Source organism: Aythya fuligula, chromosome 4 (assembly GCF_009819795.1).
Source record: "Aythya fuligula isolate bAytFul2 chromosome 4, bAytFul2.pri, whole genome shotgun sequence".
Lineage (NCBI taxonomy): Eukaryota > Metazoa > Chordata > Aves > Anseriformes > Anatidae > Aythya > Aythya fuligula.
The window spans coordinates 62,261,812-62,282,942 of record NC_045562.1 but is presented as its reverse complement, the minus strand read 5'-3'; the positions used below and the strand labels follow the sequence as shown (position 1 = coordinate 62,282,942).

General features: G+C 37.2%; 1 protein-coding gene across 3 annotated transcripts in view; it reads right to left on the bottom strand.

Moving 5' to 3' along the window:
* Positions 1-20,912, bottom strand: part of RAB28 (RAB28, member RAS oncogene family) — a 64,614-nt gene extending 43,702 nt beyond the window's left edge. For 2 of the 3 annotated variants that reach the window (XM_032186765.1, XM_032186768.1), the window contains exons 1-4: positions 20,694-20,912; positions 13,912-14,008; positions 8,560-8,648; positions 1,726-1,855 (exon numbers count right to left, since the gene is read on the bottom strand). In XM_032186765.1, coding sequence (XP_032042656.1) covers positions 1,726-1,855; positions 8,560-8,648; positions 13,912-14,008; positions 20,694-20,771 — 394 coding nt within the window. In that variant the 5' untranslated portion in view covers positions 20,772-20,912. The remainder of the gene's footprint in view (positions 1-1,725; positions 1,856-8,559; positions 8,649-13,911; positions 14,009-20,693) is intronic. The other variant, XM_032186767.1, reaches the window with a different exon arrangement.
* Between the last annotated feature and the right edge of the window lie 219 nt (positions 20,913-21,131).

Here is a 21,131-nt window from a genome sequence, read left to right as displayed (position 1 = left end):
CCTCCTGCCTGCCTTCTTTTGAGAGATACCAAGGGGTTCAATGTGTGCAAAACCAACAAGTATCCTTAGGACCACACAAAAGCAATAGCTTGCTTTTTTTCTTTATACACAGTTTCTGATGAACAGCAAGTTAGCAAGTACACTATTCCTTCAGCTGCCATCACCACGAAACGAAAACCATTTCCCTAGTCAGCATCAGTCTTTATCTGGAAACTCACCTACAAAACCATATTTTGTTTGCAGATGCTCCCCAAAAAATACTTGGATTTTAAAGAATCAGAGGCATGTATGTGAGAAAAAAATACATACTAAAGGTGTAATAATTACAAAACAAAGTCCTTTAATTGCAAATGAAAAACAGAGTTTGATCTAGTACCTCTACGGAGTCATTCTAGCAAAAGAATTTTACTTATCCTATGTTACAAAGTATCCTACTACAAATGCCTCTTAAGATTTGCAGAACTCCAGTTAGCAAGTACAGTTTTGGGACAAAATATAAATCAGTGAAATATGTTTTTCATATGAATTTCAACAGAATCTGTATTATTGACTTTGGTCTGATGCAGAACAACACTATGTTATACTTTCAGAAATGTTATCTGTATATTGTAACTCTAAGAGCTTTCCTGTTTTCTTCCCAATGTCTTCCCTGTTTTCTTTCACAATGAAGATCGTAAAATGTTATAGCATCATAGTAGCAACATTACATTAATGTTTCTGAATGAAAGCGTTGTCTCTAGATTGTATTAAAATTATTTTAAACAATATTACCTTTCTGGATGAGAATGGCTTTTTTGTTTGTTTGTTTGTTTGTTTAGTTTTTTTGGTTTTTTGTTTTTTTTTTCAGATTTGTTCTTGATGTGGACATTGTGACACAGACACAAAGGAATCGGAAAGTGAAAAGAAAAAGTCTGTTGTATGTTGTTCAAATAAATATATTTAAATTGTTAAAAAATGGTACCTGCTTCTACCACTTGAATTTATTTATAAAATTGTTTTATGTTGCTCTTATCTTTGATAGAAAAAGGGTAATAGAACAAGGATCAAGACCTCAGATATGCTAATAATATTTCTGAAAATTTCTTAACTGGAAATGGGGGAATTTGTTATCCAGCTAATTAGGGAACTAATGAGGTGATTGTTATTTAAAGGAGCTAGTTTGTACTTACATGATCAATAAGAGGACAAGTTAAAAAAATTCCAGAGAACAGGAAATAAGTAAACTCGTGCAAAATCAGAGATAGCATGTAAAAAGGCCTTATAAACAACTCAAATATTGTGTCTAGTGTACTTTAAGTAACAGATACAAGTGCTTAACATACCAGTCTCTTGACCTACAGAACCATGAAATGTTCTGTATAAATAATATTCATGAAATAATATCTGTTATTAGAGCCAGGAATGCTTCTCGGGTCTCCATTCTAGATGCATGCCATGGCTATATCCTAAAGCCCTATCAAATTCAAACATGGATGAGACATCTCTCCACTGCTGTGTGCTGCTCTCTAAATAAAGAAAACACAGGCAGATAGGCTGCAAAAAGTTCCTCAACTTAACTGCCCAGAACCCTGAGGTACACCCAAATATGTCATCTGTACACAGCAGTAATGCACAAGACAGTATTATTTAGTTTTGTTTTACTAATGATATATGCCCTGTGACATTTCTTCACTAGAGAGCAACATCCAGAGTATTCCAATTAATATTTAAATATGAATAACTTACTTTTATTTCCAACCAAGGCCACAAGTGGCTGTGTTTCTGATTCTTCAGTCACTTTTTTTACCACATTATACCAGTCCTCTAAATTTTCAAAGCTCTGGCAGTTGGTAATATCATAAACCAAAAGAATACCCTAAAGAAAAAGATACATTTAAAATGCTACAAGTTGTAAAAATATTTTAATATGGCAAAATCTGCATTAGTCTAATTTATTATTATAATAAAATAGGGCATTTACAATTAATGACATTTTATCTTCTTAGGAATTAAACAAGAGTCAGTGTAAGCCACTGTAATAAACAAATTTTACTACAGTACTTCATCTGCACTCTGTGTGTTCCAAGTTCAGACACTAGATGAACTACAAAGGGAGAAAAATATGGCAATTCAGGAAAGAGTACAATTAGTTACATTAGAAATACATCAAACTGCATATGCGTTGTGAAAAATCTAAAAAGCATTTCATACTAATGGTAAGAGAAAAATCACACTGGAGAAGGACTTTTATTTTAGCTAATCTTATTTGTAGTTTACTATTCCCTTCCTGAGGAGAAAAAAAAAAAAAAAAGAAAAAAAACAGCTTAAGCATACATTTGCCCAACTTGTTACATCTCTGCTTTCCTTTGGGAAGAAAGTCCAGCTCCCTTCCTTTACTGCTATAGAAGCCAAGCAAGAAGTACTAACAATCTTTTTAACTTTCAAAGGACAAATTAAAAATGGTTAGAAGTCAAGAAGAAGGTAGTTCCATGCATTTCAGAGGCTGTGGACCAGGCTACAGGTAATGAATACTCAAAACAGGCATTCCTGAGAATCTTGTATACAACGAATAAAGTTAGAATTGGATTCTGTTGTGCTTGTTTTCATGGAGTTCACATCTGGAAAAGATCCCCGCAACCGAGCACTGTTTCTCATATTGAATTTTAATGAATATTATTTCAAAATAATAATTAATAAATATAATTCATACAAATACATACAGATTTTTCAAGTCAAGTTTTTCAGAGGCTTGTCTGGGCCGAGCTTTACTTGATAGTTTTATAAGGACTGCCTTAGATCACAAAATATAATGTAACCGTTAAATTAATTTCACAGACTATACAAACTGGTAAAGACTACAAGAGTATTTGAGGACAGTTTAGATTATAAAATGAAAAACAATCTAAAAATAATAGGACGCAATTCAATAAGTACCATGACAAGTTCAAAGGAAGGAATAATCAGCTGCACGAGGATAGGAAACATCTGGCTTTGTAGCAGGTTCTATAGAAAAGGATCAAGGAGTTACAGTAGATCACAGTTGAATATAAATCAAGCTTATTTTGTAACAAAAAAAGCAAATATCACACTGGCATGAAACATTTCAGGTGAAATATTGCATCCAACTCTGGACACAATGTCAAGAAAAGGATAGGCTAGAAGATAACTAGTAGTATCAGAGGTTTAGAAAACATAACTGACAAAAGAAAATTGAAAAAAATTGAATGCTTCAACAAACACAAGACTGGTGAAAGGCATGATAATGCTGGTAAAAGGTTGGAGAGAAGATATCAGTGGATCTCTTTTTATATGATTTTATGCATAGTTTGCAGACACCACTGAATTCAGAGGACCAGCCAACATGTTCAAGGGCAGGGCTACAGTCTGCATGTAGACACACTCAAGGAATGGGCAAACAAGAACCTTTCAACATTCAGCAAGGACAAATGCAAAGTCCTGCAGCTAAGGAGGAATAAACAATGCAGGCTGGGGAGCAACTTAAAGTGACCTTCAGGTCGTGGTGGACAGCAAGCCAAATAGGAGCCTGCATTGCAAGGAACCTGGTAGCAATGATGGCCAACAGGATTCCGGGCTGCATTAGCAGTAGCACTGCCACTAGATTGAGGGACATATTAATATCAGCACTTGTCAAATCACATCTGAACTCCAGTCTTAGATACCACAAGACATCAGTAAACTGGAGTAAGTTCAGTGGAAGGTCACCAAATGACCAGAAGTTGGAGCACTTGTCTTAACAGGAAAAGCTGAGGGAACGAAACTTGTTCATTATGCAGAAGAGACGGCTTTGCAGGGACCTAAAATCAGCCTTCTCCAGCCAGGAGGAGTCTGTCGAGAAGACAGAATCACAATAGTGCATGGCAGGAGCGTGAAAAATAATGGGTAAAAGTTGAAACGATAGATTCTGACTAGATACAAGGAAAAGCTTTTTCAGCATGAGAAGAACCAAGCAGTGGAATAGGCTGTACAAAGAGGTTGTGAAGTCTCCATCCTAGAGATTTCAAGAAGGAACTCAAAGCACCGAGTAACTTAGTTTCATCTTACAGCTGACTCTGTTTTGAGTAGGAGGTTGGACTAGAAACCTCATGAGACCCCTTCCAACGTGAACCTTCCTATGATTCTGTGATCAGTAAAACACACAAAAAATCCCCTTTACAGAAAATCCCCTTTTCCTTCAATGCCATCAACTCCTTGGCAAACTGAGTTCTTGTGACTTACATTGGTATATCAACTATTACTTCCTGAAGACCAGCTTTCACTAGTTACTTTAGGAAAGTTATAAATTGTGATGCCCATCTTCTTTTCTCTATCTTTCTTCCTTTACTTCACTAATCAAATCTAATATTAAACATCCACTTCCCTCATCCAACTATTCTACAATTTATCCCTTAATATCTTGTCTCAGTATCTCCTGAACACTTTTCTAACTATCCAAATGATTTTGTATGTATATATGTCTTTCGTAACATAAGCCTGTGTTATTAAATGTGTTATTAAATGCTCCTTGGAAATTTGAACTGAAGGACAGGTATTGTAAAGGCAAAAAAAAAAAAAGCTGAAAGCTGTAAATGAGAAAAAGCACACAGCACATTTCTTTCACCAGCAGTCAAGTCCTCTTCTCACCACCTTGCAAAAATCTAAAGCATCTTCAGCACTGATAAGTTAAGCACTTAATGTTAGCTGTTTCTACTAATTCTTCTTCAAAATGCTACACTGCTACAGATCGAGTCAAGTGTAGCCAATTCCTTCAGAAGAAAGGGCATTCATTGTAGATTTACCATGAAAGATATTATTGAACAAAGTTTGGAACTAGCTTCCTTTTTTTTTTTTTTTTTCCACCCTTCTGCATGACCTAACACACTGCCATGAAAGCATATTCTTTTCTTAATTATTCTCTTTTTAAATCTTGTGAATACTTGTTGTACTTGACACATACAGTATCTCAGAGATAAGAAAAAAGGCACCACATCATCGAACTCATAAAGAATTCTTCCTGCCTAAGTTATGTCAAAAAAGCACTTTGTAAGCAACTTAATGCGATGTGAATAAAGGACTAGCCATAGCTCCGCAGCTAAAATTTATTTATTTATTTTATTTAAGACAGAAAACCCATCACTGCTTTCCCCAAAAATGCATTATTTTCCACCAACTTACAGTATAGGGACTACTATGGAAGGAGTAGACAGTATAAAGCCTGTTATTTCCCTATTATGCTTGAGGAATTGAGATGGAAAATTAACACTGGCTTTTTATTCTTATTATTTTAAATAATTAGCACATTTCACTGCCATGAAAAAGGTTTGGCACACATGGAGGACAACATGCTGAGAACAGTGTATTAATTCTCCAGTCTCCAGCAATATGGCAAATAGTCCCTGCTTGCATAATTGCAGTCCAGTAATAGGGACATTTTGCTTACATTAGTGCATATGTGAGTGCTTTTTGTTTCAGAATTATAGAATATGTTCAAAAAATAGGCCACTGGAAACTTAGAATATTGCAGAAATGATTTGCTGGTCTCTAGAGAAGGCAGAGTCTGCAGTACTTTTACTACTATTAACAAGCCAATTTATGAGGTAGCATATGCCAGCTTTTAAGGATACTTTAAACTAGATATGTGGATAGGGTCAGCAATTACAGCTGAGAGATGGGAGTGGTTCTGAAATATTTACTACACAAACAGCAGTATCGCTATTATACAAGAGAACTGCAATTATGGAAGTGTCATAACAGTATGAATACAGTGACTGGTTGAATAGTGGACAGTCACCATTTAAAAGGTGTCAAGTTTATTGTGGTAAATCTTGGACATCAGAGAAAGCTACAGAGAACAATAACTAAAAACACTTGTTTTGGTTTTCAGGCTTATCCTCAGCTGCCCTCCTCCTGTGGGGGATTTCAGTATGAATGAACTACGATTTTCATTTTGTTTTTTAATGTTCATGAAGTGTTAGAGCAAAACTGTATTCTTCTTTCTAATATTAACTTTAGTAGAGTAACCTCATTATGATACGTTGCAAATAAACAGAAATGGTATTTTCACATTTTCAGCTGTGCCAGTGCTTGGTCACCCCTCAGCACACCTTCAGTATTTCCTGATATTCAGATGGTACTATGTTTGTGACCACTGTCTGTCACTGGATACCACTGAAAGGAGCTCAGCTGTCTTCTTAGCCACCTTCATTAATGTATTTATACACACTGATAAGCCTTCTCTTCTCCAGAAGCAACAGTCCCAGCTCTCTCTACCTTTCCTCACGTGTGATGCTCCAGTACATTAAGCAGCTTGCTGGTTCTTCGCTGGACACTCTCCAGCTGGTTCTCTGGCAGTCGATTCCCAGCCTGTACTGTTGCCTGAGGTTACCCTGTCCTAGGTGCAGTACTTTTCATTTGCCTTCACTGAACTTCACAACATTTCTCTTGACCCATTCCTCTTGTTTGTCATAGTCTCTTGCAGTATCAGCCCTCACCTCCAGCACAGTGACCCTTCCTCCCCCATTTGGAACCATTTGCAAACTTACACACCATGTTCTGTTCCATTGTTCACAGGATTAATAAGACATGAAATAGTATCGACCCCTAAGGAATGCAACTCATAACCAGACACCAGTAAGACACAGAGCTGTGGACCACCTCCCTTTAAGTCCAGCTGTCTGTTCAGTTTTTCAGTTACCTTATGGTTTATCCATCCAATTTACATCTATATATTTTGTCTATATGAGTACCAGGAGAAATTACAAAGGTCTTGATGAAGTCAAGGTAAACAACATCGACTGCTCTCCTCTCCACAGAGCTGGTCATCTCACCGCAGAAGGCAATCAGATTGGTTGGGCAAAATTAACACTTGATAATTCCATGCTAGCTATTCCTAATTATTTTCTTGCTGCTTTGCCATCCATTCACTGGGATTTTTCTGTGTATATAAAAGGAATTTTCCTTCTAAGTTTTCCTATTTGTTCTACTTCCTCTTTCTTCTTTTTCTTCTACACAGCTAGAGATGCTCAACATGAAATAAACATTTGTCTGGAAATAAACTAAAAGCAGGGCTTTTCAGAATTATTCATAGTGTTTCATGAATAGATAAAAATAAAGGTAAGTTTTATCTGACTTCCAAAGATGCTGTTACAAAATTAATAGAATAGTCTCTTGAAAGTCAGCTCTGACAATAAGAAGCCTGTTACAGAAGTTGACATTGTTCACCAATACCAGGAGTGAGAATAGCCATTAGTTCCTTTAAAAAAAAAAAAAAAAAATAGGTTTGCAATGACATGGAGGGGGTTGAGTAGAAGTGAAGAAGAGATTGAATGTAGGGTTTTTTGCTGTTAATATGCTCAGAATGGCTACAAGTCATATTATTCTGACTTTAGACTTACTGATATCATTTTTTTCACCTACTTTGGGGTACTGTCATTAATTTTTGATGTACTATCAAGGAACAAGGGATAAGGAACTGTTGAGTTTATCAGCAAATGCAGTGCAGGAAAAAGGTTAATAGCCTTTTATTTCTTTCACTGAGTTCATTTTGGGCATATGGCAACAATTTGTGATTAATCAAATTCTCTCTGTCATGGAAGACAGTTTCTCCTGTTGCTTGGTATATCTTTCACAGGGCAGCAAAGTGTTTTTTATTAAAAATAAGAAAAACCCCTATAAAACAGATGCAACAGCTAAAAACACTTGTATTTGGTTTTGAAAGTGACAAAACGTTAAGTTTATCTTTATCCAATCAGCTAGTAATTCCTAATCTTCTTAAAATTAGCCATTCCTGTGCTGCACTTATCAGCATAAAGGTTCTACCCAAATCAAGTTTTAGGATTCCATACTTCATAAATTATTGCAGAAAAAAGATACATTTTCTGATAAATGTAATATCGTATAATGAAATGTATCATGCTTATTGTTCTCATTAAAAATTCCAAATTAAATAACAGAGTACGTTATAGGATTAATCATTTTAAAAAGTCTGACATACAGTGCATCCTCCTAAATCAGCTCATAACTCAAGATACTATTATAACATTTAGCTCTTACCTAAACCTACCATCACTTTATGTTCCTTAGTTAACCTAAAAATAAAATAAATTTTCATTGGATTGGAGTTCTGCAAAAACATTTAGCTACCTGGTTGCCTCCTTTTGTTTGCCTTCCTATAACCTCAGTTGCATGTATGAGTTTAATGGTGTAGGATTGCTCTTAATTTCCTCCTTCTACTTCTTCCCCCCAGGAGGCATCTGCTCTAAAAACAGCCACTATATCTACCATGTGGATATCCAAATAGCTCTTACTATTTACTATGATTGCTTTTCTTAACTCAAGACAAAAAGCATGGAAACATACATCTGTTCTTGAGTTGTTCAGATCTACAAACGCACACCCTTCCTTTTCTTTTTAAATCAACACCAAAAAATTGTATATTTATATCAATTAAGTTTAGATTCAGAGATTCAACATTTCTGAGATTTAGAAAACAATATGATGCAAGACATCCATAATTTTGAGAATAAAGTTTGAATTAATTCTATATAATTATTACAGATATAGTTATAATCATTTATACTGTACCTGAGCTCCATAAATATATTTATCCAGCATCTTGCCTCCTATCGTTTGCCCGCCAACATCCCACACTTGAAGAGTAACGTTCAAATTTCCTGGAAAAGAAAGTTACACAGATATTGTATAACCTGGAAAATTGAGATAGAAATAAATTAAAGATATATTATCATGGCAGGTAATACACCATAGCATATCAACAGCAATAGCTTTTTATGAGTATAGCAGAAATCGTAACCAAATTTAAAGATAAAAATGACTATCACTTGGAAAAAAAATCACTTGTGTCCAGGTAGTTCATTACAAGGCCATAGAACCATAGCTAAATATTAACTTCCCAATATAGTTACCTCATAGAAAAGAATTAAAATTGCACAAAGTATGAGATTCCTAACTAGAAATTATACAACATACTTTACTAAAGAAATGCATAAAGCTTTGCAGAGAAAGCAAGTTCTATAGAGCAACACTTGGAAATGAAAGTTAATGCAATTAATATCAACCTAACCACATTAGGTAATACTGTGTCCCCTTTCTCTTCCACCTCCAAAATTTGAGAGGAAAATTTAGAAGTGTGGAAAATGCACAGAATAATTGTATTTTAGTAATGATGCTCTTAGTAGTACTACAAAGAATTATATAGTTGACAAATTAAACTGGAGATGCTGATACAAGTCTACACCGAAGATGCAGACTATGATTATTTCCTCCATCCACCACCCCAAAGCAGGCAACTAAGCCGAATGTGATTTACATAATTTCATCTTCCAAGAATCTACACCAAGAACAGATCTTCCTTTCTACTCTAAACAGTCTCCAGATTTGATATTAAAACTATGTTAAAACTGTTAATGGGCTTTCAAAACATAGTTACAAGAAAAAAAAAATATGTGTAAATGCAGAATATTTAATATTCTCCAAGTCATACATACCCTGCAAACCCACAGACTAAACATGGGCACAGAGAAATCTGTCACAACACACTTACAGATTTTAAAGTACAATCTGACTCATTTTGCAGTGAAAACTGCAAAACTGTACTGATTACCTGGAATCACCAAATTAATGCAGTAAGATCTGACTAAAGTTTTTCTAATCTCCATAAAATCACATTAATGACAACAATGTACTCAAAAACAACCATAACTGCCTATGAATTTTATTCCTATATATGTGTGTGTATACACAGAGAGAGAGAGAGAGAAATTCCCCATCACAGAACTTGAGTTGAGTGAAAAAGGGTATTTGGGGCTGTTAAGGTATGCTTTTAATTCAGCTATTTTGTGTTATTACCAACCTTATTTTATACAAGGTGATCTGTTCAGCCATCAGTTTAAAACAAACCACCTTAGTTATGCAAGTGAATGCGCTCCTTGGAAATATATCCCAGCACTCCGTGACTATAAAGAACAAGTTAGAACTATATAGCTGAATACATACTACCTGTGGTATTAAATGTAATGCAGTATATTTTTATGATGTATCTTGCTTTTATCTGGTTAAAAGCACAGATTTCCTAAACCGGTAACTTGGTCTCAAATACGCAGGGATGAACGTGGGACAATCTGGTCAGAGTACTTTTAAGTTTTTTCAAACTTTTTTTTTTTTTTTTTTTTATAAAGTTTTATCAAACATTAAGATCAAGAAATTCTGAATGGATCTTAGCAAATACGTCTAACACTCCAGTAAAGGCAACCTTTTACAGAGTAAGAAGTTTGTTTCTTTTGACAGTGCACCTACTGCAATTTATTATTTGATTATTTTTAAATCTTAGAGCAGGAGTGACTGCAGACAATGCAGGTAAGAGTCTTCCACAGAGCATTTGTCATGGATAAGCTGGTCTTATCAGCTGGCCCAACGCCTGAAGTGACCACGCATCCTTAGTGAGTAAACAAAAGAAACATGCTCAAGAAGTCCACAGCGCTCAAGTACCCAAACCTGGTTGCATGCACTCTACTGGAAATTTAGCACATCATTCATACCAGCTATTTAGAAAAAAAGCTTTAGAACCATGACCACTTTCAAACCCAACAACTTTCGGATGCCTGATTTTGTGTTCAAATGCTTTAAATCTAGCTTCATCCTCTCTCTCTCCTTCAAGAGTAGCAACCATGCACAGCAAACTGGGCTTAGTACCTGGATTCGGAGATTATCTGAGAAACTTTATTACAGGGCATTAAATTAAATGGTCTGCCTCAACTTAAAAACCTACTATTTACCTTCCTTTACTAACAACAGAGACTGGAGAAAAAAATATTGGAATGTTCATTTGCATGAAATGGTTCTTTATTAAGACCTCAATAACTACTGAAATTAATATCGATTGTCCGTTATGAAATGTTTTACTTTCCCCTTTCTAAAAAACAGGTCCTGTAGTATTTGCTTTGTGCTCAGATTGATTTTGGGGGAGAAAGAAGGATGTTAAAATTATTTTGACAGAAGGAAGAACATCAGATCATTTGCCTAGCAAATATTCAATTAATAACTATGAGAACAAGAGATTAAATTTTCTGCAAAAAGTTTGAAATCTGTTTTATTTTTTGAATATATATTTAAAAGGAACATACAAACTGGAGAACAGGAACAAAATAAAAAGAACCTAACAAGGCATAAATTAAGACAGAAACAAAGTTAACACACAATAAAAGTAACTGAAGAATCCTGGAGCAATAATAATACACCGAACAAGAAAACAGTAACACTTTTTTACTCTGTTCAAGTACAAAGATAAAATAGCTGAAGCAACACAGTGCAGGTTTCTAGATCGCTTTTGGTATGAACTAAAGCGACTGGGCTGATTCAACAGCAACCCTGCGGAGGTACACTTGGTGCATTGGTTAACCTTACTTAAAGTGCTGCACAGTCAAGATGGAGCTAAGAACACGTCTGCCCACTTCTTGCACTGACAACTTAAAAAATCCTTCTCACGGAAGAATCTTGTTTACTGAACTGCACCCACAACCCTCCTAAAAGTTTCTGACTATGGCTCTTAAGGATCTCTATCAGCAGAAGCTCAGACTAACACATACACTATTTAAGCACTAAAATCTGCACCGTGGTTGCATCCAGACTATACAACATACTGCGTCACAAAATATACTGAAATTGATTTGCATGTGAGAAAAATACTTCAAGTAAACTTCATGAAGAGAATTTTCAGCACCTAAATAATGTATCATATTGCACACAACCAAAGATTAATTTAAATCATCAATTAAATAGTAATCAAATAAATAGGAGTCAAATGACTATTTGTATTAACTCATACCGTTTTACCAAGTATTTTCCTCTTTCACTGTAAGACTGCATCAGTTACTAAAAGAACTGGAGATAAATAGACCTTTTATTAAAAATTATAATACCAGTACTTTATTTTACAAGTTAAAATGGACTTCTAATGCATCATTATATAAACTTCTGTGCAATTATAGAAATCAGTAATTTTAAGTTCTGAAGTGTTTGCTTCCATTTAAAGGAGAAAAACGCATTTCAAACACTGTAACATAGGCAATTGTTAACTATTCTACTAAATAAGAGAAATCAGGACTCTTTTACCTACAGATATGCAGATTATAAATCCTGTGCAGTGGTATGAATTAGCCTTACAAGTAAACATAGCAGCTCTGCAAACCCAGAACTAATCAAGAAATTAGAAAAATCCATTTACTTAAGTAATGCTTTCCATAGCAGTATTTAGAAATATTACCTCCCCCCTTACTTCCCTCTCACTCCCCCCACCAGTCCAGGTTACCTATAAAACACAAAATTTATATCTCCCTACATTCAAAGGCAAAACCTGAATGACAACCTACAGAAAAATTTTTTTTTTTTTTTTTTTTTCTAAATATGAATACATTTCATGTCCGTTAGTATTTTGTTACTGATAAACAAAGAAAATAGATGCAAAGACTTTGTCGTTGTTTTGGTGCTATTTGCATCTCCATTCTGATTTTATGAAAGAATAAATTAGAACAAAGTAAATTATTAATGGGTCAACAGTTGATAATTTTCTAATTTTCCTGCTCAAGAAGAATATTTAGAATTCCAGTAATGTACTAATAGCTTCTGTATGCTTAGCAGCTGGAAAAAAACTTGCAAAATACAAGTTCTCAGCATTCACACTGCATGATTTGTGTACACATTCCATTTGCAAGTACTGCTGTATGTAATCTGCATACTGGTATTTTTAAAGGAATGAGCAGGACAATAAGAAAACATTCAGTTGATGATATGCAGAAATAAGCACTGAAGTTTGGTACTATATTGCTCAGCAGATACTGAAGACGTACAGCAAAGTGGCCAAACCAAGACAGTGCTTACAGGAATATTCTGACTAGACTACTCTGTTTACGCAGAGTAACACATCGTCATAAAATTATCATCAACATAATTTTTTCACAAAAATAAGTTCAAGGACCTTGTATTTTCTTATGACATCAGGTTACAGTTGAAATACTAAATATCTGGGTTTGCTTCTCCCACCAACCCTCAAGGAAAAAACACAGAACTTGCATCAACTTTATCAAATCTCACTACAACTTTAACCAAACATATTTTTTCCAATTTTTATTTCAGAAAACAGGAGGAAATGCTTACATCGAAAAACTTCCATGCTTGGAAACTGAGCAACAAAGCACTCAGTGAAAAGCCTTATTTTACACCTCCAATTGTTCAGAAACAAGCTTCTAGCAGCAACTATTCTTTTTAATTATTTCTCTGCATTTTCCATGCAGTGTGCTGCAACTGGCATCTAAATAGTTTCTTTGCCGTCGTGAAGTGAAACATCTTGAATGCTCAAACTGTATTTTTATGAGTGCCGAGGGACCCTAAATTTTAGTGGTCTATTAAATGCCAGCAATTTCATGCTGCCTTGCATAAAACAGCATTCACATATTAGAGCCCTGCGATTCCATAGCTGCATTATGCTTCTCACACACAACCCAAATACAAGTTGTGTATTTCATTAAAAATATAATAATAATAATAAAACTATTTCTTTCAAAATACATATACATTTTCAACGAATACATTTAAAGTTCTACTTCACTGTTTTATGTTGCACTACTCACATGAACAGAGAGTATGCTCAAACAGAGATAATAAAAATCATGAATACAAATAGCACAGCATTCCTTTTACTTGAATGCAGTGCTTAACTTAAAGACTTAAAGATATGTTGCAAATGCATAACCCTTTGTCACCTGACAAGAACATACTAAGCAAATTTTCTCTAAATAGCCTGTTTTACTTTGCCATAAAAAGCACTGTACTAAGCTTATTTAGTATACATTACTTTGAAGACTGTTTCTGGAGTCTTACTGCATCTCAACCTTTCAGCATTAAGAATCTTTATTCTCTTACCTGGCAATATTATCCTTTTCAAGAAGAAGTCCAGTCCTATGGTTTGTTTGTACTGTTTTCCAAAAGTTTCTTGGGCAAAACGTGTGGCTAAGGATGTCTAAAAAAGAACAGTATCATATTACGTTGTCATTTTAAACAGCAAATTAAATTGTATTAAACCAGAAGTACAAAACACAGGTAAACAGTTTTAAATCAACGTGTGCTGCCAGTGTTCATGAATTTATATTGATAAGCATTCCAGCCAGCTTCAGCTTAGTAACAGCAGGTGGCAATGGCTACTAATTTATGCAGAAATCAGCAAGGCGCGTATTTCCTTTGCATTTCAAAGACACTTTGATATTCATATCACAAAATATTACACAAAATTGAGTAAGGTGCCAACAGCACGCTCAACTTGACACAAAGCTAAATGACAGTATCCATACCTGGAAAGCTCACTATTTTAAAAAAGTATTAATTTCCCAAACAAGGGTCCATCCCTGCTGCATAACACCACAATCCCAGACCAGCCTTCTGTGAGGGAAGGGATATCTGCACAGCGCAGTCCCACAGGGGCTCCAAGGTGTGGCAGGATTCCTGCCCCTGTGCATCAAAGCTTCCGGATCAGCAACTACATGCGGTCTAAGATAGGAAGAGAGACTGCACACACTTTTACAGAGAAACGACTAAACTCGGGTTAAGAATGTACATTTACAGAAACATTCCTCTAAAGAGAACTCTCGAATCTTATTTCTTCAATTTATGTTATATGGATTTATTAAATACACTGTTGGAATCAGGTTTTGCTACATACTGCTGAAAGGATACCCAGCTTACATAAAGTAATGAAGCAGGGCATTTCTTTTCTTTCACTAGCAATATAAGATTTCTAGACAGAAGCCCCACCATTTAAAAAAAAAAAAAAAAAAAGAGAAACATGCAATTACAAAGAATACACAAGTTCATGCTGTGGAAAAAAAAAAAAAAACGAAATGCTGTATTAAATATGAATGTCAGGTAGCTAACATACATCCTACATCCAGTTGTGGCACATGCTTAGGAATTTCTTGTTGGTGTGACATCTGAAATATAAGAAACTAATCGCAGAAAAATATGCATTTACATGTATGGGAGGAAGACTGAGAGCCTCACAAAAGCCCTGGAACAATAACAAAAAATAGTCATTACAAATAAATAAATAAATAAGCAAGAAGGATTTTTTTTCCTCCAGATTTCAGTTCATCAAGGCCTGAAAAAGCGATTCACATCAACTGTTATTAGTAATTGCTGTTAGAGCACATTTAATTAAAAATGCAATAGCAAAATAGCACCAACAGTTAAAAAAAAAAAAAGAATCAGCAAGTTCTGTTAATAGAGCTGTTATAACAATTATCTAAATTATACTAGTAATGTGCCAAGCACACACAGAAAAAAAAAAAAAAAAAGGTAACTTACTCTTTTTCTGCATGAAAACATGACCACAAGAGCTCCAGCATTAAAGCTCTAGCATGAAAAGGCAAACATCTATTGAACTACACAATTACCTGTGAAGTAAATAACAGAAGATATACTGTTTTCTTGGTTCTAATCACATTAAATATGACAGTGATAGGAATATACTTAAGTGGTATTTTGGGATCAGAAGATATGTTCAGGAAGTAATCCAAAAAATCACTTAAAGACTATGGCAGCATTTGCATTTACTTCACTGAACTCAAGCCCAGAGAGAATTAAAAATAAATAAGTAAACGGGGAAAGAAAAAAAAAAAAAAGTAAACTAGAAATAGCACAAGTATGCTTATATATTTATATCACTGTGTAAAGGATAAAGACCACAGAGGATGAATTGTGAAAAGATTCTTCTGCCTACAGCTACGTAACAGTACTACCAACTTCACGCACAAATTAAATTCAATACAAACTTAGACTGTAGTACAAAAAAACAAAATCTATATCAAAAATGTCAGTAGGTAGTATTTCAGGATTACAAAGACCTTTTTAATCTTTTAGGACCTTAAAGACGTAGATAAAAATAAGAACACTGCAGAAATAAATACACTATAAGAGTCTTCCTGAATTTTTCCCTTTCATAAAAGGAAATCAGTACCAAAGCACAGACAACAATATCATCTGGCTCTATCATAGTGTGCTGTATTCTCCAACATGCTAATTTAGATCCCTATTATATAAGCAACCACTCCCTTCTTGTTTTAAGAGCTTGGTAAATATTAGCTTTATCACTCTGTGACACTCAATATTCCCTGAGGGCTTCTAAGGGTGTTAGTAAAAATAAACAACATCCATTCAATTAACAACCAGCCCATAAGAGCAGCAAGCAATCAACAGCATGGCAAAGTTCTCTTAAATAGTTTTCTTCTACTGTGCTCTTGAATGCAAAGGAATTTATAGCAGAAAAGTCATTGACTAACTCCTTTTTAATTTTTTTCTAATGAATGTTAGTGCTCACGGAAGGCATTGGGTTACCAGACTGGAGTTCTCTATTCATTCACAGAAAAACCATTTATCCACAAAACGAGCAACAGTTCAAACTCCTCCACGCCAGTCAGAGGAGTTATCTCAATGTATATTCAGGTACCTCTACAATGCAAATACTCCCCTCGGTCCTAAAATTGTTCTCTACCATGCTTCCCATTAAATACTCTGCCTAACAGCTTTACCTGTAAAGATATGATGGGGATGAGCTATGTAAAAATACAGTGGAAGTTAAATAATGGTTCAGCAGAACTGTAGCTTTAAAAAGAAATAAAATGATCAGAACACTTTACAAAAATAAGTTTGGATTCAGAAGGTTTCAGTCACTAATCTAGAAATCTGGGGACAGCATGCTGTCAAGAAGGCCTTCTTCCTTGACATCTCTACTAAGAGAGATGCCATCACCTCTCACAGCAGACTTGCCATGAGACCCAGCTTGGCAGGCTTGCACATTTTTCTTAATACTTCAAACAATCTTCATGTGCTGTTGTGAACAAAAAAGCACTAGTGAAATCTTACAAATACCCCTCTCAGATAATAAAAGTTATCTGGTTCTAACACACAGCAATCAAGGCACGCAAAAAAAAATACAAATATAAACACTTGTCTAAGCGTGAAATATAATGGGCTATTTGGGAGGTTCTTCTGGAAATAAACCAAGACACAATTAAACCTTGCAGGTGAGGAGAGACAATTTCTTGTTTGCATTTTTCAGTGCAATCAGCTAACTCTATAAATTGTGCCGACACGCCATTCCTAAATACCTACATAGTGAGAAACTGAAAAAGAAGAAATACTGATGAAATACTAGCAGACGAGCCAAATAGAACAAGCAATGATAGGCAGCTCCAACTACCCACCCTGCCAAAGGCAATTCTTTTGAGTAGATTCCTATAGAAGAATGCTTTCAGAAATGAAGCCAAAGGATAGTATCACAGTTGTTAGAAATTAAAACCGAAGCCAAAAGTCAGCAGGATGCAAGCACAGAGTCCTGGAGCCACAAATCTCCATTCACATACCAATTTCACCAACCAATTGAGAAAAATTCACTTTCCAAACAGCAACATCCATCTATTCCTTCCCTCCCTTCTTAAACACCTAGTTCTACTTCTCCAAGCACAGCAACATTCACATACCATCCCTACTGGCAAGAAGCTTAAGACAAGCTAAGTGAAAAGGTTAGGCCAACTAACGAAATGCTTCAGCTAGCACAGAAGCTCATAATTGTCCAGCACAGAGGACTCCTGACAGAACAGCCTCGCTTTGCAGGGCGAGAAGCAGGAAGTATTTTGAGGAATACTAACAGAGGAAGCAGTTCTGTCATCTAATAGTCCTTCCGCTCTTAATTACTAATGAAACTTTGCTCGATGAAGTAGAGAATACCAAGACTTGCCCAAATTAGACATCTGGGTGTGAAGACAGGCCAATCCGCACAGGACAGGACACTTGATGCGGTTTTCCTTTTGCAAGACTGTACATTGGCTACTTCTGGTCAACATTTACTGAGTTTTTGAGACCAAGCATGACAATTAGATCCAGAATTAGCACAATATTAAAAAAATAAATAAATAAAAGTGCTATCCCACCAAATCCTCAAGGGATTAAGACAACCCTCTGTATTCCAGCCTATGCTTCAACTCCTGCAAGTTCCCACACCGGGTTGAGCATTACCTGCTTCTTTTTCATCATCTACTACTAGATAACATGAGCCATTTCTGCTAACACCCTTCAGTTCCCAGTTGCAAGGGACAGCAGAAAGACAGAACCTCAACCGCTTTCCTCCTCCCACACACCTGGTTTTCAGGACCTCCTTGCCCATGAATAGCTCCCAGAGGCCTGAAACATTTTACAATGTCAGCAAATAAATCAGTACAGTCATATACTCCCGTATCACACCAATCCATGTCCAGCAAGAGTAGAAATATCTGAACCACCACATTCCACCTCCCCAAACCCCAATTCATACTTGTATTGATGGTTTATTTTAATGGAAAATCATTTAGGCTTGGGAAGAGTGGGTTGATTTAAAACCTATATACACAGCCTAATGCATCCACATTCCTTCTTGTCATCAAAATCAAGGAACTGATTGCTATTAATAATTGATGTTTGTTTGTTTTGGTTTTTAAACAAATTATCCCTACCTCCAATTCCAGATCTGCCTTCAGGTTGATTTTGGTTTTCTAGTTTGTGTAGTTTACCATTCTCTTACTGTTACCTTACTGACCAATTCTGCCTTCCTAATTTTTCTTTTCAACAACCTACCATTTCCTTACTCTCTCCATTTTATTCTAATGTTGGTTTTTTTTTTTTTTTTCAGATTCTACTCTGTCTCACTGTCTCACACCACTCTCATTCCTTCTTCCCTTTATAATCTTATCTCCTTCGAGCTTGCTCCAGCCGCACTTACTTCTTGCATTAAAACTCCCAAAGTATCCTAACACTCACTGAAACCACACACACAAAAAAAAAAAAAAAAAAAAAAAGGAGAATAGAAAGAAGGACAATATCCCTCCCTTGCCTCACAGACAGGAATTCCTAGCTAGTGGAAACATAAACATTACCCTTAGCTTAAAACTGATACTGATTTGTTTTAAAACTGCCACCAGCATGTCCACAGAACATGAATCACACTGCTTCTACACAATGTGTGACACCAGAGGAGGAAAAAGAACACAAGTTTTCACCTTCAGCTCGCTGATGCACAAAAGTATCATTTTTTTTTTTGCTAGAGAACTGAAGATCAGCCAGCCCCAGATGGCCAAGAGGGAATAAGTAAAATATCTTTGTTTAAAGGCAGGGGGGAGCAAGCAGTGGGAAAAGGTCAAATCTGAAAATCTCACACTAAACACATGAGATGTGATATTTCAAAGACATATTACATTATTTCCTACTCTCCTCCTGTCCAATGATCCCAGTGACAGAGGAAGAGAAAAAACAATGCCTTGTACAGTAAATGTGAGGCTAAATATGTACAGCATACAGACCAGCTGTAACACAGACCTGAGAGGCAGGATATACAGAGTTGGAAACACACATATAGACATGCTTCAACAATTGAGCCAAATGAAGGTGATGTACCTCAACAATTTGGCCTTCTGAGGTGCTTGAAATGGCACTAGGCACATTTTACCCTTCCATTCCGAGACCAAACCACTTCTTTATTTTACAATATCTTACAATAAATCTATTATTGCAGTGTTTGCTGCTAGGCCATCAGGATGAGTGGAAGAAGCCTCTATTACAGCATCATCTAGGGGGGACAGGAGGAAAAGCAGCCCACCAAAATTTAGCTGCTGCTCATGGAAAATAAGCTGCACTTGAAGTACAGGATTCCTACAGCCAGCAGGAGATTCAATGAATGGCAGCTCCTGAGTGAGAGGTAGGAACCAGCAGGAACACACATCAAAACTCAAGAATGCTTGAAAATCCACGTTCGGCAAGAGGTCTTGCTACATGGTGCTGAACAGGAGTAGTGAAAGGATTCCTCAGTTTCAATGGAAAACTCCTGAGGAAAGCTACCAGTGAAACAGCACTCCGACTGTCAATCCTGGGCATTTATTATGCTCTCCTCACACAGTCACTTGGAATTGTATCTACTGACTCACATGAGCACAACACGACTTCAGGCTGGGTTTAGGTTCATTAAAGACAACATTTCATTTTGTTTCTTCGCAGAGCTCTGCACGAGTGAAAATACACGCATGGTTTTGCTAAGGGTTTCATTTTGTTAGCGGCAGGTGGTTCATTTAAACCACCTCTGTGAGTATTTCTACTTTACATCTGACCTGTGAGGAAGACCTCCTGCCCCTCTTATGAGAAGTTAATGACAGAGATACAACTGTATTCTTCAAGCTAATGACAGAGGTACGACTGTCTAATACGCAATCAAAGGAATGTTTGTGGGTGCATCTCACCAAGGGATTTGGGCTACATATTACAATAGATACGATCACGAGCACTTCACAAACATCACAAGACGTTTATATACACTCAGAAACTGTAAGGATGCTTATGCTGACTATGGGAAACAAAAATAAAAGCCACAAACGCTCTAAAACAGCCCAGAGGTGCCCTGACACAGTAACTGGAAGAGCCGCAAACCGCTCTGTACACCGGATTCGCGGGCCGGACCCCGAGCCCTCAGCCCCCGCAGCCCGCCGGCCACCCCCAGGCCACCTCAGCCCGCTCCCAGCAGCTCCACCGGGACGACCACCCGAGGGGGTCGCGCCGCCCGATGTCGCGACAGCGGCAGGCGACAGGGAAGGCCGGGAGGGGCCCGGGGCGCCGGCGGCGGGGCCGGCACTGACCTTGCCGCAGGTGCCGTCCCCCAGCACCACGAGCTTGAGCTGGCGGTCCGGGCCCTCCTCCGAGTCCGAGTCCGACATGGCCCCCGGCCCCGGCGGGGAGGGCGGGCGGCAGGCGCGGCGACGGCCGGGGAGCAGGGGAGCAGGAACCGGCGGCGGCGCGGTCACGGAGCCGCCATCTTCCCTCGGCGCCCCCGCCGTCGCTAAGGGCCGCGCTGGGCGAAACCAACGGGACAGCGGAGGGGAGGGGGGAGAGGGGATTCCGACAGCGAGCCCCGCAGCCGCACTTGTGAGCGGCCGCGGCTCGCTCCCTTTCTCCCCCCCCCGCGTCGGGTGGGCGAGTGGTTCGGCCGAGCGCCGAGTGACGCCCGGCGCTGTAACTAAGCAACGAGGGGAATGGGCGGGGCCACAGCTAGCCACGCCTCGGGGGCGGAGCTAACG